Genomic DNA, 17,543 nt, shown 5'->3' with positions numbered 1-17,543 from the left:
ATAGAACTGCAATAGATTCTTGGCCTTGTTATCTCGATTTGTTTTTTTACCTTGTTATTTATTTTAAAGTGATCACATGTTATTACTCATATTGTTTGTCTTAGACTATCTCCAACAACAACACCCGAAATACAAGACCCATTGAACGTTTGGGTAGCGCTACAGTCGACATCCTCTCCAACAACAGGACCCAAAAAAGAATCCTTTCTGCAAATGGTTTCCAGGAGAGAGGATACTCATATTTAGGTTGTGCCTCTCAGATAACCCAAAATGGGTCTTCCGTATAGATACTCTGTTGGAGGCTGATTTTAGGTCTCTTGCTATCCATTTTGGGTTTGGGTGCCCATATAGGTCACCTATTGGAGACAGTCGATATACATGTTATTTCATGTTCATATGCTCCATTCAGCAGATGCACTAATTAATTTAGATATGAACTGCCTTGGGAAAAGGCTATAATGTCATCATGTTTGCTGGCTGCCACTTCTCTAGCAACTACTACTCTTGTTTCATCCTCATTATGGAAGCTGAGCAGGCAGTCATCCACTAAATCACCGTCCTCGGCAATATGTTCCCCCTCAAGGCATGGGGTAAGGTGCTACAACACGGTTTCGTTGGCAAGCAAGGCAATTGTCGCCTCACATTGCTAGGTTAAATCCTTGCCCTTGGATGGATTTATAGATTCCACCATGAAGCCCTAACTTCGTGATGTCTCTACTAACGACTTAGTGTGGGTCGTGCCTGCACTTGCACTGCGCCATGAGGCCAGTGCCACGGATAGTGACGAGAACACAAAGTCCCTCCTTCTCTCACCGCCCAGTCCCTCTCATGTGGTTCTCCTGTTCAGCTGTCCCCTTCGCTTGACGCTTGCTCTCTCTCTCTTCCTCTCTCTCGTGGCAATGGCTGGGTGACCGCTAGCACCACCCTACACTAGGTTTTTCTCGGGCCTTTGTCGGTGACAAGTCATCCATGACTATCTTGCTCATATACATTTTTCAAAGTGAGAATCAAATAGATTCTAAGATGTATTGTTTAAATATAATACTACTAAAATAATTAACTATTATTATTATTATACTCCTGGCTCTAAAAATACTGTCAACATGGGTTTGGTATGGGATATAGCAGGAGATGATCTAACCCATTTTCTTTTGGATGAAATGGAACGGTTAAGGCCCCGTTTAGATCCAAAAAATTTTGGATTTTGGCTATTGTAGCATTTTTGTTTGTATTTGACAATTAGTGTCTAATTATTGACTAATTATGTTCAAAAGTTTCGTCTCGCGATTTCTTACCCAACTGTGCAATTAGTTTTTTTTCATCTATATTTAGTACTCCATGCATGTGTCGCAAGATTCGATGTGACGGATACTGTGCAAAATTTTTTAAATCTAAACGGGACCTAATATGATTTGCGGACAAAAACATGGGATGGCACACCTGATATATGGGTCCATCTGTCAGTAGTCTTTTTATTGTCTTTTCTCTCTCCTTTAGTCGGTTCTTCTTCTTCCTCCTCCCGATCCATCCGCAGAGGGCGGCGGCCGCCCTCCTCTCCCCCCGCGGCCGAGCTCGACCCTCCGCCCGCCGCCTGAACTCATCTCGCCCGCGGCCGATCTCCTCCCTCCGCTCGCCGCTCCGCAACCCGGAGAGGAGACCGCGCTGGGCCGAGCACCACCTGGGGCCCAGTGTCCTCGCCACCAGCTCCGGTGCGGCGTCCGCCCTCTGCAGCCCCGGTGTCCCCGCGACCGGCTCCGGCGCGGCCGGCACACAGCTCCACAGGTAGGTCTCCGTCCGCACAGCCCCACGATCTTCTCTCTCCTTCCCTCGCCAACAGCTCGTCCCTCTCGGTCCCTCTCCGTCTGCTTGATTCTGCCCCAGCCGCAGACCGGCCTTCGCTCTAAAAATGTCATTACGCACCCAATCCGCTTGTAGCTGTATGCTGCAACCCTACTCTGCCTTGTCTTATCCCATCACCCTAAGCATGCGCGCAACCCCCACTCACCAACGACTGGGCCGGCCGTCGCTGCTGTCCTACTTCGCCACCCGCTACCTTCGCCGTCGACGAGCACCATTCCCTCCCCTTGGTCTTCCCTTCCTGCTGTGCGAAGCCGTGCGCCCAAACAACAACATAATTCGTAGGTAAAACCGTGCGCCCAAGCCCTAACATACTATTCGTAATCGGATCTGAATCTAATTACAAGTGTATATGCATGTATTATGCCTACTAACTTCGATTGGTTTGCAAAAATTATTGTACATGTGTACACCCATGTCCTTTACTGGGTCCGCCCCTGAGATGGATTATCAATTATCCATAATTTAGTGCGGTTCTTAAACAAAATGTAGAAACCTTTACTTCATGTATGATACTAATACCAAACTGCTCTTCATATATTTCATGTTTAGCTGCAGTGGTTATCCACATATTTTCTCTGTTGAACTTTACTAAATTCCTGCTACCTTGAATTACAGGAGCATCATTATTTCTAGAATACAATCTACTTTGTAGCTGCCGACAATGTCAGCTTCTACTGCTGCAATTCCTACTGCGAATACAAATGGAAACCATGCATTAAGTTCGGACTCGCATTCTAGCCAAGATGCTAGGCGACGAACAGCTGGTATTACAAGAAGAAAAGCCTTGCCTCCGATTCTTCTTGCATAAATTCCTAGCAATGATCTGAGTCATACTATCCGTGGAGAATCAGTTCTTGACAAGTCAAAATATTCTTCCGAAGCAAGAAAAGATGTGGTTGCTTCAGCAGCTGCTGAACGTCAAAACAAAAGCACTACAGATGCGGTTGCTTCAGCAGCTGCTGTACGCCAAAAGAAAAGCCCTACTAAACAAGAAAAAGCCAAGTGGGTAACTGCCTTAAGTGTGCTTGTGAAGCTGTGTCTTCTTATTTCAGCTACTGCTTGGATGGGGCAGGTGTTCTGGAGATGTCAAAGTGGTGAATTATCATTTACAACACTGGATATGGAGAACAGGCTATCCAAGGTGGAATGATTCAAGAAAACGGCCAAGATGCTTCAGCTACAGTTGGGTGTTTTGGATAAGAAGCTAGGAAATGAGATTGACAAAGCAAAAAGGGATATCGCTAAGCAATTTGAGGATAAGGGTAATAAGATAGAGAAAAAGATGAAGACTTTGGAAGACAAAACTGACAAGTTGGATAAGTCACTGGCTGAGCTTAGTGACATGGGATTCCTTTCTAAATATGAGTTTGAGGAGATTTTGAGCCAGTTGAAGAAAAAAAAGGGATTCGGTGGTACAGACGATGAAATAAGCTTGGATGATATAAGGCTATATGCCAAAGAGGTAGTTGAGATGGAGATAGCAAGGCATTCCGCAGATGGCCTTGGTATGGTGGATTATGCATTGGGATCTGGTGGTGCTAAAGTGGTAAGTCACTCAGAGCCTTTCATGAATGGCAAGAACTATTTACCTGGTCGAAGCATTGTGCACACAACAGCCCAAAAGATGCTGGAGCCAAGTTTTGGGCAGCCAGGAGAGTGTTTTGCACTGAAAGGAAGTAGTGGGTTTGTGAAGGTGAAGCTAAGAACAGGAATAATTCCTGAGGCGGTCACCCTAGAACATGTTGACAAGGTAAGGTTGTTGTGCTCTACATTCATATGTAAACGACTAAACAAGTATCTATTGTTATTCATTTCAAACTTTCGTAGCTAACTAATTTATATAATTGAATGCTTAGGTATTTCCATCTCAGAATGTTATTGTAGCAAACATATATCCCACCGAAGTTGGTGTGTAGGAATTAGGAAACATATATCCCGCAATAACGTTACCTGGACACGGGTGCGGGTGTCGGATTCTGACTCGGGTGCAGTTGTCAGATTTGGTGATTGTTTAATGTATTATTTTTAAAATCATATAAAATAAAAATTAGACCATAATATAGTTTATCAACAATTTTATTATTGTACAGTTATGTCATAGTACATAATTATCCATTTATGACTGTTCCAGAAGCACATGCATCACAGGTTTAAAAAGGGAGAAAAGACTGGGAAAAATTAAAAAGGAAAGCGAACAAAGGAACTAAGGAAGCCATTTACTGGCCAATTCCGCCGATCTAAATGACTTGCGCTAACCCATCAAGGTGACCTTTCCTTTTTGGCACGTCTGCAAGGTGTCCTATGCATGTCACTGTGTTCGGTTCAATCGACACAGTGATATGATTGGTGTGCCAAAGAAATTTGGATACGCGCGTCTCTGTAACACTGCCTGTATGGCAACTGGCCTTTGTTATCAGCTGAGCTAATTTAATTCCCTCTGTCAGTAAGTTTAGAAAACAGGTAGTCAATCAGTGCTCACTCCTGATATAATCCACAAGGCTAGAACTTAGAAGCATAGATGCGGTTTCCAGCACAAATATATTTATTTCAGATTTGATGTTCTACATTTTGTTTTCTTTGGTGTGGGTTAATCTGAATAGTTTGAGAGATGGAACTGACAATCTGACATCACTTGGAGGTCATTTTGTTTTGTCAGACACTTATCGATTGGAAAGGAACTCATGTGAAACCCTGAATTTGTTATTAGTTGTTATTAGGTTAGGTCTGACTTCTGAATCTGATTTGATCATTTGGAGCATACTGATTGTTGACATCAAGTATGCTGCTTATGCTATCTTACATGACTAGATTTGGGAAACTTCAATAACTCTTTGTTTCTCTAATTGTCTACTCAATTATGCTAGTATTATCACGGGGACAATCACATAAAGTGATGAATGGTAACTTGATTACTGATGCGTGAAAAAATATGCAGAACACAGTTTATTATATCCGATTACAATATCATGGATTGTTTGTGGTTTAAATTGTTTAGGGAATTTTATTTATTATATTACTGACCTGAATTTGGTAATTCGAGTTGCCACTATCCTGATGTACCGTCACAAATCTATCCTTACTATCACATGATCAATTTTAAGCTGCCAAGCTCTTGAGATTGTGTTTCTTTGGTTGAGTGAAATATCATAAAATTAATTATTGACATTATATATGATATATCTTTCCTTGGGTCAGAGCTAGGTGCACGTTATTTTCTTGGTTCAGCCACTCTCTCCAATTTATTCCTAACTCACGAATATCATGACCTATGCAGAGTGTGGCCTATGATAGATCAAGTGCTCCAAAGGATTTCCAGGTCCGTGGATGGTACCAAGGATCACATGATGATTCAGAAAAGGATTCAAATGTGATGGCTGCTTTAGGAGAGTTCTCTTATGACCTTGACAAAAGCAATGCTCAGACCTTCCAACTAGAGGGAACCACTGATTCACGTGTTGTCAACATGGTTCAGCTTGACTTGTCCTCAAACCATGGGAACTTGGAACTTACATGAATCTATCGCTTCAGGGTGCATGGCAGAGAGCCTGGCTCCCTCAACACTGGAAGATGAAGCCCTGATCTGAGACATGCATGCCAAAGCGTGACAAGATTCTTGCAGCATTTCTGCCGATATGGTCTTTAGTTCAGCGTTTAGTGGTAGTCAGAGCACTTCAGGCCCCCTACCAGACAGTTCTTGGACAGGAGGAAGAATGAATGGAATAAGATGAGGCAAACGAATGTTCAGGTCACCACAAGGGACCAGCGCTAGTGCACCAGTATTGACAATGTTCATTTCAAAAAAAATGATAATGTTGATTTTATTCTGTCGCACTTGTTATGAACAGCTCTGACGTGTACCTTGTGAGATTTCTTTTGTTCGGCTGTTCATAGTTTGGCTTCAAATTTGTCTTTGTTTGCATCACAGGACTCTCGCTCCGTTTGAAGTTGCTCGTATAGTTTCATTTGGACTCACTCTTTTCTTTAAAAAAAATTAGATGTCCTACTCAGTTCGAATAAATCGAAATCTCTCTTTTTGGCAGGCGTGAATGCACTAGCTAGACACGTTGGCATTCATCATGAGTTAACCACTGTGTTGGCTAGGGCGCTAGTCGGTCAAGAGTGGTGCGATCGTGTCGAGCGAAGTGTCGGCTCTGTTACGAAACGGTGTCTCTCAACAGACAACCCTTCGGTGATCTCATCAACGACGTCATGAACAGACATCTATTCACGAAGTGATCTCATCCATCAATTACAAGATTAGTGGATAGGATTAGACAGTTAGTTTTACTCCAAAGGGCATGTCCTTTGGGAACAGTCGTGTCCCTTCGTGACATCCCTTCACTTATATAAATATATTTCAGAGATCAACGAAAGAAACAGTTCTCTCGAATCTTGTTCATTTACATTCACACTAACACGTTATCACGCACGTTTGCTTTCCACTGGCTTTGGTCGGCAAGCAAGATGAAGATGCTAGCGACGCAGAGTTCTTCCATGGACCGTCTGTACGTCACTGCAAGATCGCCGGCATCGAATCCTCCAAGTTCTTCCCTGGAGGAAAGGAGAACATGCAAGAACTGGAGACCGCCAGTCTCAGTCATGAACAAGAACAGGCGATGGTGTTTTTCACACCGATGAAAGACGAAGAAAAATACATCTGGACACAGAGGCTGTAAGGCCGGATCAGGTCTTTCTTCAATTCGTCATCCTCTTACCTTGTTTTGCAGTTAAAGACTTTGTTTTTCCTTCATCCCCGGCCACCGCGTCCTCCTCCTCCGATGAGGCTTTGCCTGCTGTGCCGGGCTGCTGGCATGTGGAAGGTGTTGGCGAGGACGACGCACGGCTGGCGGCTGCTGTGGTTCATTCCAATCGACGGACGACGGCCTTCCCATCGGTGGAGTGCCCGTGCGGCTGAATGCTAGACTGGCAGCGCCCGTGGTTGGCAACTCCATGACCAGCGGCTTCCTTGGCATGGCCCCGTGCGGCCTCCGCGCGCACCGTGGCCCCGCGCCGCTGCCGGTGCCCCCTGCATCCGCCCGGAGACGGCCTCCCGCACCGGCCCGCGACCAGTGGAAGCGGCCGGCTGCTCCCCATGGTGCCGACCGTACGGCCCTCGTGCCTGCACTCGGTGGCCCCGCAGCCAGTGCGCCCGCGGCAGCGGCCCCGGTCCTGTCCCGTGCGTCGAGCCTCGCTGCGGCCCCCGCGGCGCCCGGCGGTGGCTGGCTAAGAGGCCAGCCCGGCGGCGGCCGGTCCCCATGGAGGCGGCCGAAAGGACCCTGTCCGAGAGGACCGGCTACGGAAGAAACCGTCCATGCCTTCACGTGGAAGGGATAAGGTTATGCGATTTTTTGCAGAAAAATCCCCCTTATTACTAGTGAATTACATAATGATTTTCATGAATTATTATTGTAATCTAGATTCATGATTAAGCCCTCAGGTTTTAACATGTCTGTAGCATACTATATTTACCTCATGTAAATATTAATTTTAGACCCTAGGTTTAAAATGCATTATGATGCATAATATTTACCTCCTGTAAATAAGTATTTTTGAGACCCATGTGTCATCAAGAATTGCATCATGACATGTACTGTTGCAGATGAATTTACCACTGTAAATTCGCTTTCCAGATCTTATGTTTTCTGGAATTTTTAGTACTGTTCAAAGCGTTTGTCCAAATTAGCAAACCCAATAAACATATGCTATTAAAATTGCATGTTCAAAGTGTTTGTCCAAATTGGCAAACCTAATAAACATGTAGTATAATCATTACATTGTTCAAAGTGTTTGTCCAAAATGGCAAACCCAATAAACATGTAATATAATTATCACAACCTTTGCATTGTAACTACTTTGTTATTTGCAATTTTCATTTTATGTTAAGCCTATTTATGCTTTATTTAAAGCTTATAGCGCTTACATTTTTAATGCAAAATCAATGAAGTGTATTATCTCATTATTTGTACAACACAAATATTCCACATTGTATGTTGGCCATACACAAGGTAGCGCCATAGTTGCTACTGTGGGATTTACACTAAATTCTCAGTGACTATCCTCAATGTGCGTACCTAACATCACAAATTGGAACATACGGTCTACATCTTTTCACAAGATGACTACCATTAATCAGCATTCCTATTGGCCATACACAAGGTAGCACCATAGTTGCTACTGTGGGATCTACACTAAGTCCACAATTTAGTGACTATCCTCAACGTGCGTACCCAATTCGTTTGCGGATTAACTAAGGTCTACATCAATCTTTTGATGATTACCTTAAAATGTGTTTATACAAATTGCATACACCACTTGGCATCTACTATTTAACAGACTATGTCTATATTATTAAAGGTCTATATCTTTATGATGGCTACCTCTAATGTGTCAGCATAAATGAGGTTTACATTATTAGTGAGATATATCTTGTCTCCTATTTATTTTGCATTAATTAATACAAAATCACCATAGCAATTTTAAATTTACCCTTAGCGTAAATTCAGAAAATCTATGGTTTATACCTTGTTAGAATAGTTAGCCAGCAATTAGTTTGATCTCTTGCTCTTGATGGTCACCATTATCTAACATGGTCAATGGACGTAATGTTAAACTTGATGTTCTATGGATTCATGGCAATATTTGATGCTCCTCATAAGAGAGCATCACCATTTATGATCAATTAAGTATGGAGTTTTATTTTAAATAAAGCACCATACACATCCAGAACACATGTATGTGTATCTCAATGGGTGCAAAATCGAAGCACTATATGGCTAGATTTTTGATACGAACAACATAAGGCAGTCATTCTGCCCAATGCCAACTATGATTGGCCACAACTATATCTCTAGGATCTTAAGTCCACTTGAGAATATAATTATGTTGTTCCAAAATATCCCCCAACATTGCGTTTTCACGAAAGCACACTACTTACCAAATGTATTCTAGATTAATTCCTATATTACTTCAGGTCTAAGTGTATGATAAACTCTTATCGAGGAATCATCATTAGCATTATAGTGATGCTCTATCATCTGAAGTACATTAAATTTTCAGAATCATACAAGTTCGATACCATGTAATAATGTCATCCAAAGAACTTTAATGGTAAGATTTAACGCAAAAAGAAGTAGCAGCCCTGTGCATTCCTTAGGGTCAAGGCACTTCCCAAATATGACAGAACCATATTCTGTCCCAATTGTGTATGTTACAGCCACACAACTTGGAAATGTTATGCCTTGAAACATTTAATTGATCGGTATTACAAATCCATTAGACATAAATATCCAGCTCAACAATAAAGATATGAAGCACGTTCTATCTTCAACCTGACACCACCAGGAAGGCCAGTTGTTCACAACAAGTTTCATGAAGAAAACAAGTAGCAACCAAATACTTAATTAATAAGTGGGTCTTATGAGCATGGAGAGCACGATCATCGAATTTACTTCGCTTGATCCATTTTTGGAGACCAAATTTGTCTTCCATTTACAAAGATACCTAGTATCTACGTCCTATTTTGGTGTTGTAATATAAAATGTTGTCATCAATTTCAATTGAATATCACAATAATATGCCATCACATTTGATATTCCATTAATTAACTTGTATGTTATCTATATATCTGCAAAGAATGTCATTATATTCTTCATGCTATATATAGACCTATACGGGAGTAAATCCAAATGCAAAGAGGAATTTTGCCTAGTGGATAGTTGCACCACAAACTCTATATATAGGGAAGCAAAATATTCCTAAACTCTTACATAGAGACAAGAAAATATTTTGTTAATCGCTTGACGTGATGTCATGATAGTGGGCTTTGGTCGCGCTACTATCATACTCCCTATTGGTACTCAAATAATAATCATGAATCCATTCTTGTATTCTGATTCATAATGTACCCAATTAAAATTATAGAGATATCCGTCAATGTGGTTTTCATATGAAAACCCCAAGATGACAACTAAGAGGAGTATTTTTCTCTTAACAACGGATATGGCAATACTTAAACAAAACATCCTCAGTTTGATTTGACTACACATACATAACCTGTATCCAATGTTGCGTACAAATAATTCTCTCTCTTGATGTCAATAAGACTTGGCACATTTGCCTTGGTTATTCAACTATAGAGATAATTTGAGAATTATTGTCAATTCTATTGGTCATAGCATAAATATGAGCCACTATATTTCTTGAAGAAATTCAAGAACATACATGTGACTCTATTTACCATTTTATGGACCATAAAGATACTATGTAATGCATATTTATGCATCCATAATATAGTCCCAGGTGTGTCTCTTAGTCATGAGAACCATCACTATACCAAACACATTGCTCGAAATCTTCAATTTAGAGCAAATTATCCTGGACGTAGGATCAAATCCATTTTATATGGAACTGTTTGGTTTTTTGGATACTATATATCAAGTACCTTATGTCCATACCAATAATGGTTTTATTGAGTCTCTTATTGAGAATCAAATTGCATGACATATTAAAATAGAATTGTAATTTATCCAGAACTAAGTTGTTTTCATGCGGCCTTACACACCGCATCATTAATTCAAATTCATCAAGCTGCACTTATACAACTCCCTCCGTTGCAGTATGTACGTGAAACTTTGGCCGCAGCCAAACATTTCCCATCTGCGCATCGAGTATGTTTTCACATACCCATATCACCACCCCAACATACCAATGGGCATTAGGGATCCCAAGAGGTAACTCTATAGAGGATTTATAAATTGCCCGTATGTTGATCATATTTGAGGATAATTCCAGGCATTAGGGGGAGATTTATACCACATTAAGAATGCCAGGAATCAAAAGAGCAATCCTCACATCCACGTACCAAAAATTCTAAACCTAATCGTTTAGAATATCTTATATTTGCATCATATTGCAAAGAATCTGCCAGAAACATTTACTGATAATAAGGGTGTCACAAAATCCTCTTATCCTACTTATAATGCGCCCGAAAGAATGGAGGTACCAATTAAAACCATTCAACTCCCACTTCCAAAGAAGAGGGGGAGAAGTACGGCCGCTCCTAAGGATAATGCTCCAAGTAAGCGTCCGAGGATACCGAGGACAACATCCTCCAAATCAGTAAATCTAAGCCAACCTCAAGTTGGTAGACACCCAAAATGGATGAGCATCCAAAACCTGGATCAAAATCCACCCGGATCAACGGTGCACCCAAACTCTGATCCTGGGACATTGGAACACCCTGACTCCATATGGGAAATGACTCGGAGTCCAAAAGGGTTAACATTTTCACATGCTATATTGATTTCAAGAACTGAATCAATCATTTAAAGACTACAAATTGTCACGGCATATACTCCTCAAAGATTGCCTTTTTACCTTACTAGATCCAGACCAAAAATCCTAGGCAGAGTGTCTTCACACTCAAATTTGGTCAAACTAAAAGGTGGCAATTAAGGAGATTGCTCTTGTTCAATGATGAGAAGTATTACCACAGTAATATCTTCCCTCACAGAGTTTCTTTTCAGAAGCAAGGTGGTGAATAATGAGAGCTTGTAGCATATGGTTTCACGCAGAGACCCAGCATAGTATACCCCATGGTATGTGTGAAAATGAAGTTTTCCAAATTCAATAATTGGCGGATCAAATGAATTTGATAGATTCGGACGTATAAGTCCCAATGGACTTTCATATTCTGAATCCAAATACTAAATCGCAACATACATTGTGTATAATTAAGCATGATTGCGTATATTGGTTATTTTGATATCATCATGATACAGAAATAATTATGCAATCATTTGAGATACAATTTCCATCATGTGGATTCGAGATGGAGGATTTGGGTAAGACCAAATGTTGCCTAGGCTTACAACTTGAGCACCGTCCTTCAGGGATTTTAGTGCATCAATCAGCCTATATCCAGAAAATATTGAAGAAATTCAATATAGACAAATCATATCATAACAAAATCCCGATGGTTGTTCGTTCTTTAGAAATAGAGAAAGATCCATTTAGACCACGAGGATTTTGGAGAAAAGATATTGGGACCAAGGTTCCATATCTTAGTGTCATTAGGAGCACTTATGTATCTTGCAAATTGCACCAGGCCTGATATTGCATTTGCAGTGAACATACTAGTTAAACATAGTGCCAATCCAACTTATCGTCATTAGACGGGAGCGAAGCATATCCTCAGATATCTTAGTGACACAAAGGATCTTGGTTTATTCTTTAAGAGAAATCATGATCCCAATATGATTGGATACGCGGATGCTGGTTACTTATTTGGTCCCCATCCCAAACTGGATTTGTATTCTTATATGGAGGTACAGCTATTTCATGAAGTCTTCTAAACAGACTCTAAGGGCGACCTCTACTAATCATTCTGAAATTATTGCTCTATACGAGGCATCACATGAATGTGTATGACTTCGCAGAATGATTAACCACATACAACACGTATGTGGTATTGGTTCAATTGAATCACCTACAATTATCTATAAAGATAATTTCGTTTATGTTACATAGATGCAAATAGGTTACATAAAGAGTAATGTCGCTAAGGACATTGCCCCTAAGCTGTTTTATTCCCCATAAGTTATAACAAAGCGGGGAAATAAACATCTTGCAAATCCAGTCATGTGATAATCTCGCTGACCTATTTACTAAGTCCTTACCAACTTCTGTGTTTCAAAAATTGGTACATGGAATTGGTATGCGGCGACTTTGAGATTTGCCAGAATCAGGGGGAGACATCTCCTAAATGTTGACCTATACCAGCATCATATTATACTCTTTTCTTTCACAAGTTTTACTTACAAGGTTTCTTGTCAAAGTTTTTAATGAGGTAATATTAACATAAGCATGTGTCATATTTTCTATTTTCCCCACCGGGATTTTTGTGGGAAATATCAAAGACACATATTGCCCTCACAACTCATTCATGATTTTTCCCTGAGAAGGTTTTTCATGTGAGTTATCCAAGAGGCAAGTACCAATAATATGTCGTCATATTTTCTCCTAATTTTCCCACTGGGTTTTTACAGGAGTTTTAGCGATATATCACTTTATATTGCTCCTCATATTTTTCCTGAAAAGGTTTTTGGAGGAGTTATCTTTATGTCGTATCTCCAATATTTTTCCCCATTGGGGTTTTTAATGGGATACCAATGACATAGTGGTTTACTTAAATCACAAATAAATATGCTATTTTCTTCTTATTTTCCAATAAGGTTTAAAGGAGTTTTTATGGCATATCATATATTCCTCAGATTTTTCCCATAGGGTTTTTCGAGGAATTTTAGCTTACAGCTACATTGATCTCAAGGAAGATTCGATCAAGGGGGAGTGTTACGAAACGGTGTCTCTCAACAGACACCCCTTCGGTGATCTCATCAACGACGCCATGAACAGACACCTATTCACGAAGTGATCTCATCCATCAATTACAAGATTAGTGGATAGGATTAGACAGTTAGTTTTACTCCAAAGGGCATGTCCTTTGGGAACAGTCGTGTCCCTTCGTGACACCCCTTCACTTGTATAAATATATTTCAGAGATCAATGAAAGAAACAGTTCTCTCGAATTTGTTCATTTACATTCACACTAACAGGCTCGTCATCTCCTTTTTAACGACTTAACGCCCTATGATTGTAGAAAAACAGAGTTAACGCCTTCCTCCGTTCCTTGTAAGAAAAGAGGGAGTAAGGCAGTGCATATTGTATCTGCATGACTGCATTGTCGTAAGAAAACAGAAGTGTTAGTCTAATCTAACACTTATATATGCCTGTTGCCAAGTACTCACGTGGATCGAAAGTTCTGTTGTCCCTGCTGCTGCGGATGGAATGACATCTGTGCCAAATCCGATACTAGTAAAGTCACCATCCAGCACAGGAAAGGCAATAGCAAGTAGAATTTCTTTCCTTACCAGCTCAACCAACTAGGACGAGCTTATCAAAATTTCTATGGGCACAAGTTTAGGTGTCTTCATTCAGTAATTATAATAACACAAAAGAAAGAAGGGGCTATTGCATTATTACCCTACTTTGACGTTCAGTTGTGATTTTAGCCCTGCTTTTGTCATCGTTGTGATTTTACTCCTGTTTTTTTAAAACGAAGCTTAAGTTTACCCCTATTCTGTGAACAGCAGGTAATGGTGTTAAATGGGCTCAGTAATGACAAGTTTGCCCATGCGAAATTACCCCTACTTATCTGAATAAATTGTGATTTTACTTCTGTTTTTTAAAAAAATTGGCAACATCATTACACAGCTTGTTACATGTTACATATGATGCACAACTTTTCAACCAGTCTTCGCGAAATAAATATCAGACTTTTTTCTCTCTCCCTTGTCCCTTCCTCTCTCCTCTCGTTCTGTACTTCTCACCCAACCACAAAGATGCAGAACGCACGCTGCGTCGGGCGAGCGCACGTAGTATCGGCGCGGCCAGCCGAGCGGGCGCACGTGGCGGCGGCGGCCAGCGAGCGCGGGGCCAGCGGCGCAAGCGAGCGCAGCAGTGGCGGCCGGCGAGCGCGCGCAGGGCCAGCGGAGCGAGCGCACGCGGGGACAGCGGCGCAAGCGAGTACAGCAGTGGCGGCCGGCTAGCGCGGGGCTAGCGCCGTGAGCGAGCGCACGGCGCGGCGAGCAAAGAGAGTGGCGGCGCCTCCGGCGAGCACGTGGAAGGCGAGCTCCCGCGGCGGCGCGGGCCAGCGCCAAGGCACGCGAGCTGGGCTCCCACAGCGCAAGGAGCCACCCAGCCGCACCCCATGCGACGTGAAGAGAATGAGAGAGATAGAGGGGATACCGTAGAGGATGGATTGGGGAGGGTACGAGTGGATAAAGGGGTATTGTTGTCTTTTGGTTTTACTGTGAAGGGTTTTATTATTTTTTATTATTTTTATTTCAGATACAACTAACAGAGTTAAAAGTAAGAGTAAACTGAGCCTTAATAGTTATAAAGCAGGGGTAAAATCACAACGATAACAAAAACAAGGGTAAAATCACAATTGGACATCAAAATAGGGGCAAAAACACAATATTCCCAACAAAGAAACAGACTTATCAAGGGTAGCTGGCCCATCAGAGCATCAATCACGAGAAATGTATACCAGCTTTGTTGAAGAGAGACAGCAGGTATAAGAAATCAACTTGGCTCAGCTTGGAACCTCTCTTTTCTGCAAAATCGCCCTGCTGCAATATACCCATAATCTTTTCTTTAAAGCTTCCAGCACCATCTCCAGCCATGTCTCCGTCATCCATTTCCATTTCATCATCTTCCTTCTCATCGCCAGTCTCCATGTTCAGATCTTCAACCATATTAGCCAGCAACGCGACGTCGTCCGCAGACATCTTCTCCTCGCCCATGTCTGCATCTTGCGTACGTTGGAGAGACTGCATAGTCTTGTAGTTCTTCTCTAGCAATTCAAGAACACGCTTCTGTTTAAAGAGGGAGCCCAGGGTCTTGTTCTTCCGGTTGAAACAAATCCTCACAAGCCCATCCCACTCCTTGAAGCTGACAGGAGGGAGGGGCTTCCTGGGCTCGATTCGCACAACTGATGAATCAACTTTGGGTGGAGGCCTAAAGTTGTTCCTCCCAACCTTTAGGAGATGCGACACTCGTGACAGGAGCTGCACATTCACCGAGAGACGACAGTAGAGGGTATCTCCTGGCTGTGCCACAAGTCTCATGGCAAATTCACGTTGAAACATAATCACAGCACACCTAAAGATTGGACGGTGTGACAGAAGCTTGAAAGTAAGGGGAGATGAGATCTGGTACGGGATGTTCGCCACACAAATATCAAAGTATGGGAGATCACATTTGAGGACATCTCCTTGGATAACCTGCATCATGAGACAACTTATTGTATTACAATTCTGTGTTCATATTACTATGGAAGGGAAAGCAAAACAAGACGAAGAAATCCATATAATGAATGGATGTTTTCAATTTGCACTCACAATCCAGATGGCCCTAACAGAGGATTCACATTACTGCCATCTACTTTGACCATCTTAAACTTCATTGTATCAGGCTAGTTTTCGTTTTCATAGCAATTAAAATTAATTTCCTTATCCCCGATGAATGATCCATAAAATTAACTGCCTGCAAACCATTCATTATCACGTAAATATGCCTAACCGAAAGCTGACAAGATGCATCATAGATAGTTCATTGCAGGATTTGATTTACCCCAGTTCAATTTGCTTTCTCGTGCATGATGATATGAATAGCACCAGTAGGAAAAAGTCACCAACAATAACCACATCACGGCACCTTCATAAAAAAGTAAACTCATTTCTGACAAACCTAACTCACTGGCTCTTCATGTACATGTACCACAAATGCCAATGGTACACTGGAATGAACATCCTGACGCAATTACTGATTCATCAGCTCCTAAAAACTCTAACATGAGGCAGTGAAGCCAAGATCCTCAGCGTTTTACTAGTTCAGCACTTTAGCTCATGTAGGCTATTATCTATGATGCATCTTGTCAGCTACATGTGCTACACTTTAGCAGTAGTTGACACTGAACCAAATGTCTTCACGTAAGCTCCTAAAATTATAACCTGTTCACCAACAGTACTACCAAGAACAGGAATCACAATGGGAGAGAGAAAACTCTCCTTAATCAACTACTTCAAACACGAAGCTTGTAAACCTGAGTTTTCAGGCTCCACCACACCATTCAGCTCATTACAAATCCTCTCCATTAGCAGTCGATAAGACATCAAGTTAACCAAAATCGGAAACAGCAAAAAAATCTTGAAAAAACTTGCAAGTAACAATCAAAGAGGGAACTTCAGGGAAACAATTAATTTATTCAACAACCACGGGAACTAGGAGTGAGCTGGGAGAGAATGGTACCTTGAGGCGCGAGGAGAGCGGGTGCCCCTGGAACCGCCGGTTGAGCTCGAGCACCATACGCGGGTCGAGCTCGACGGCGACGACGGCCTTGACCCCGGCCTCGAGGAGGCGCTTGGTGAGGTTTCCTGTGCCCGGCCCTATCTCGAGGACGGTGTCGGTGGGCTTGAGCCCGGCCTTGGCGACGATGGAGTCCACCAGCGCCGGGTTCTTCAGGATGTGCTGCCCCTTGGACTTCTCGAACGGGATACCGCCCTGCAGCCGGGCGCCCCCTCCGCCGGCGCCTCCCGCCGCGCCTTGGCGTTTCTTCTGGATCTTGCCCCCCGCCATGGTGTTGGGGATTCGGGTTCGCCCGGGGCGCCGCCGCCGCCGCTGGAGGAGCAGGTGGTGGTGAGCGATGGGTTGTAGCGCGCACGCACTGCGGCGATGGACAGAGAGAGATGGCGGCTAGGGCTTCGGGGATATGTAGCGTTCAGGTGTTGGTTGTTCAGCTCGGGCCTCCACTGGGCCAGCCCAAATACGTGTGCTCGCACGGCCCAGTTTTGTTCAATGCTTTCATTTTCCTCGATCTCGCACGAATTTGAGCGGATTCCATAGCCCATACTCCTGTAGTCCCCTGTAACAAGTATGTAGATAAATCAAGCATGGAAGCGACCTCTTCGTTCGAATGGATTTTTTGTGCTTAATATATGCCAATTCCAAGGATCTGAGGAACAACTCCCATGCTTTCAAAGATTCATGTGGAATTACCAAAGCTTCGGTTTTTCTGTGATTATTGCTTTTAGGATTTGAGACTTATAGAATGTTTTGAAAAA

General features: G+C 42.4%; 1 protein-coding gene and 1 pseudogene across 1 annotated transcript; one reads left to right on the top strand and one right to left on the bottom strand.

Moving 5' to 3' along the window:
• Positions 1-1,801: 1,801 nt before the first annotated feature.
• LOC136475892 (SUN domain-containing protein 2-like) lies at positions 1,802-5,830 on the top strand (annotated as a pseudogene).
• Positions 5,831-14,851: 9,021 nt separating this feature from the next.
• Positions 14,852-17,165, bottom strand: LOC136471271 (ribosomal RNA small subunit methyltransferase-like). Its single transcript, XM_066469002.1, has 2 exons — positions 16,732-17,165; positions 14,852-15,704 (listed from the first exon to the last, which is right to left on the bottom strand). The coding sequence occupies exons 1-2, from the start codon at positions 17,056-17,058 to the stop codon at positions 14,952-14,954; spliced, it is 1,080 nt and encodes a 359-aa protein (XP_066325099.1). The 5' UTR covers positions 17,059-17,165; the 3' UTR covers positions 14,852-14,951.
• Between the last annotated feature and the right edge of the window lie 378 nt (positions 17,166-17,543).

The sequence above is a fragment of the Miscanthus floridulus genome, chromosome 8 (genome assembly GCF_019320115.1).
Source record: "Miscanthus floridulus cultivar M001 chromosome 8, ASM1932011v1, whole genome shotgun sequence".
NCBI classification, from domain to species: Eukaryota; Viridiplantae; Streptophyta; class Magnoliopsida; order Poales; family Poaceae; genus Miscanthus; species Miscanthus floridulus.
The sequence above is the reverse complement of the archived record's forward strand: the minus strand, read 5'-3'. Positions and strand labels throughout refer to the sequence as shown.

Bases quoted from the DNA above. Each gene is read 5' to 3' on its own strand.
- LOC136471271 (XM_066469002.1), bottom strand. From the start codon at position 17,058: ATGGCGGGGGGCAAGATCCAGAAGAAACGCCAAGGCGCGGCGGGAGGC. The intron at 15,705-16,731 runs GTACCATTCTCT...CTCATGATGCAG, and splicing joins CGCTCTCCTCGCGCCTCAAG to GTTATCCAAGGAGATGTCCT.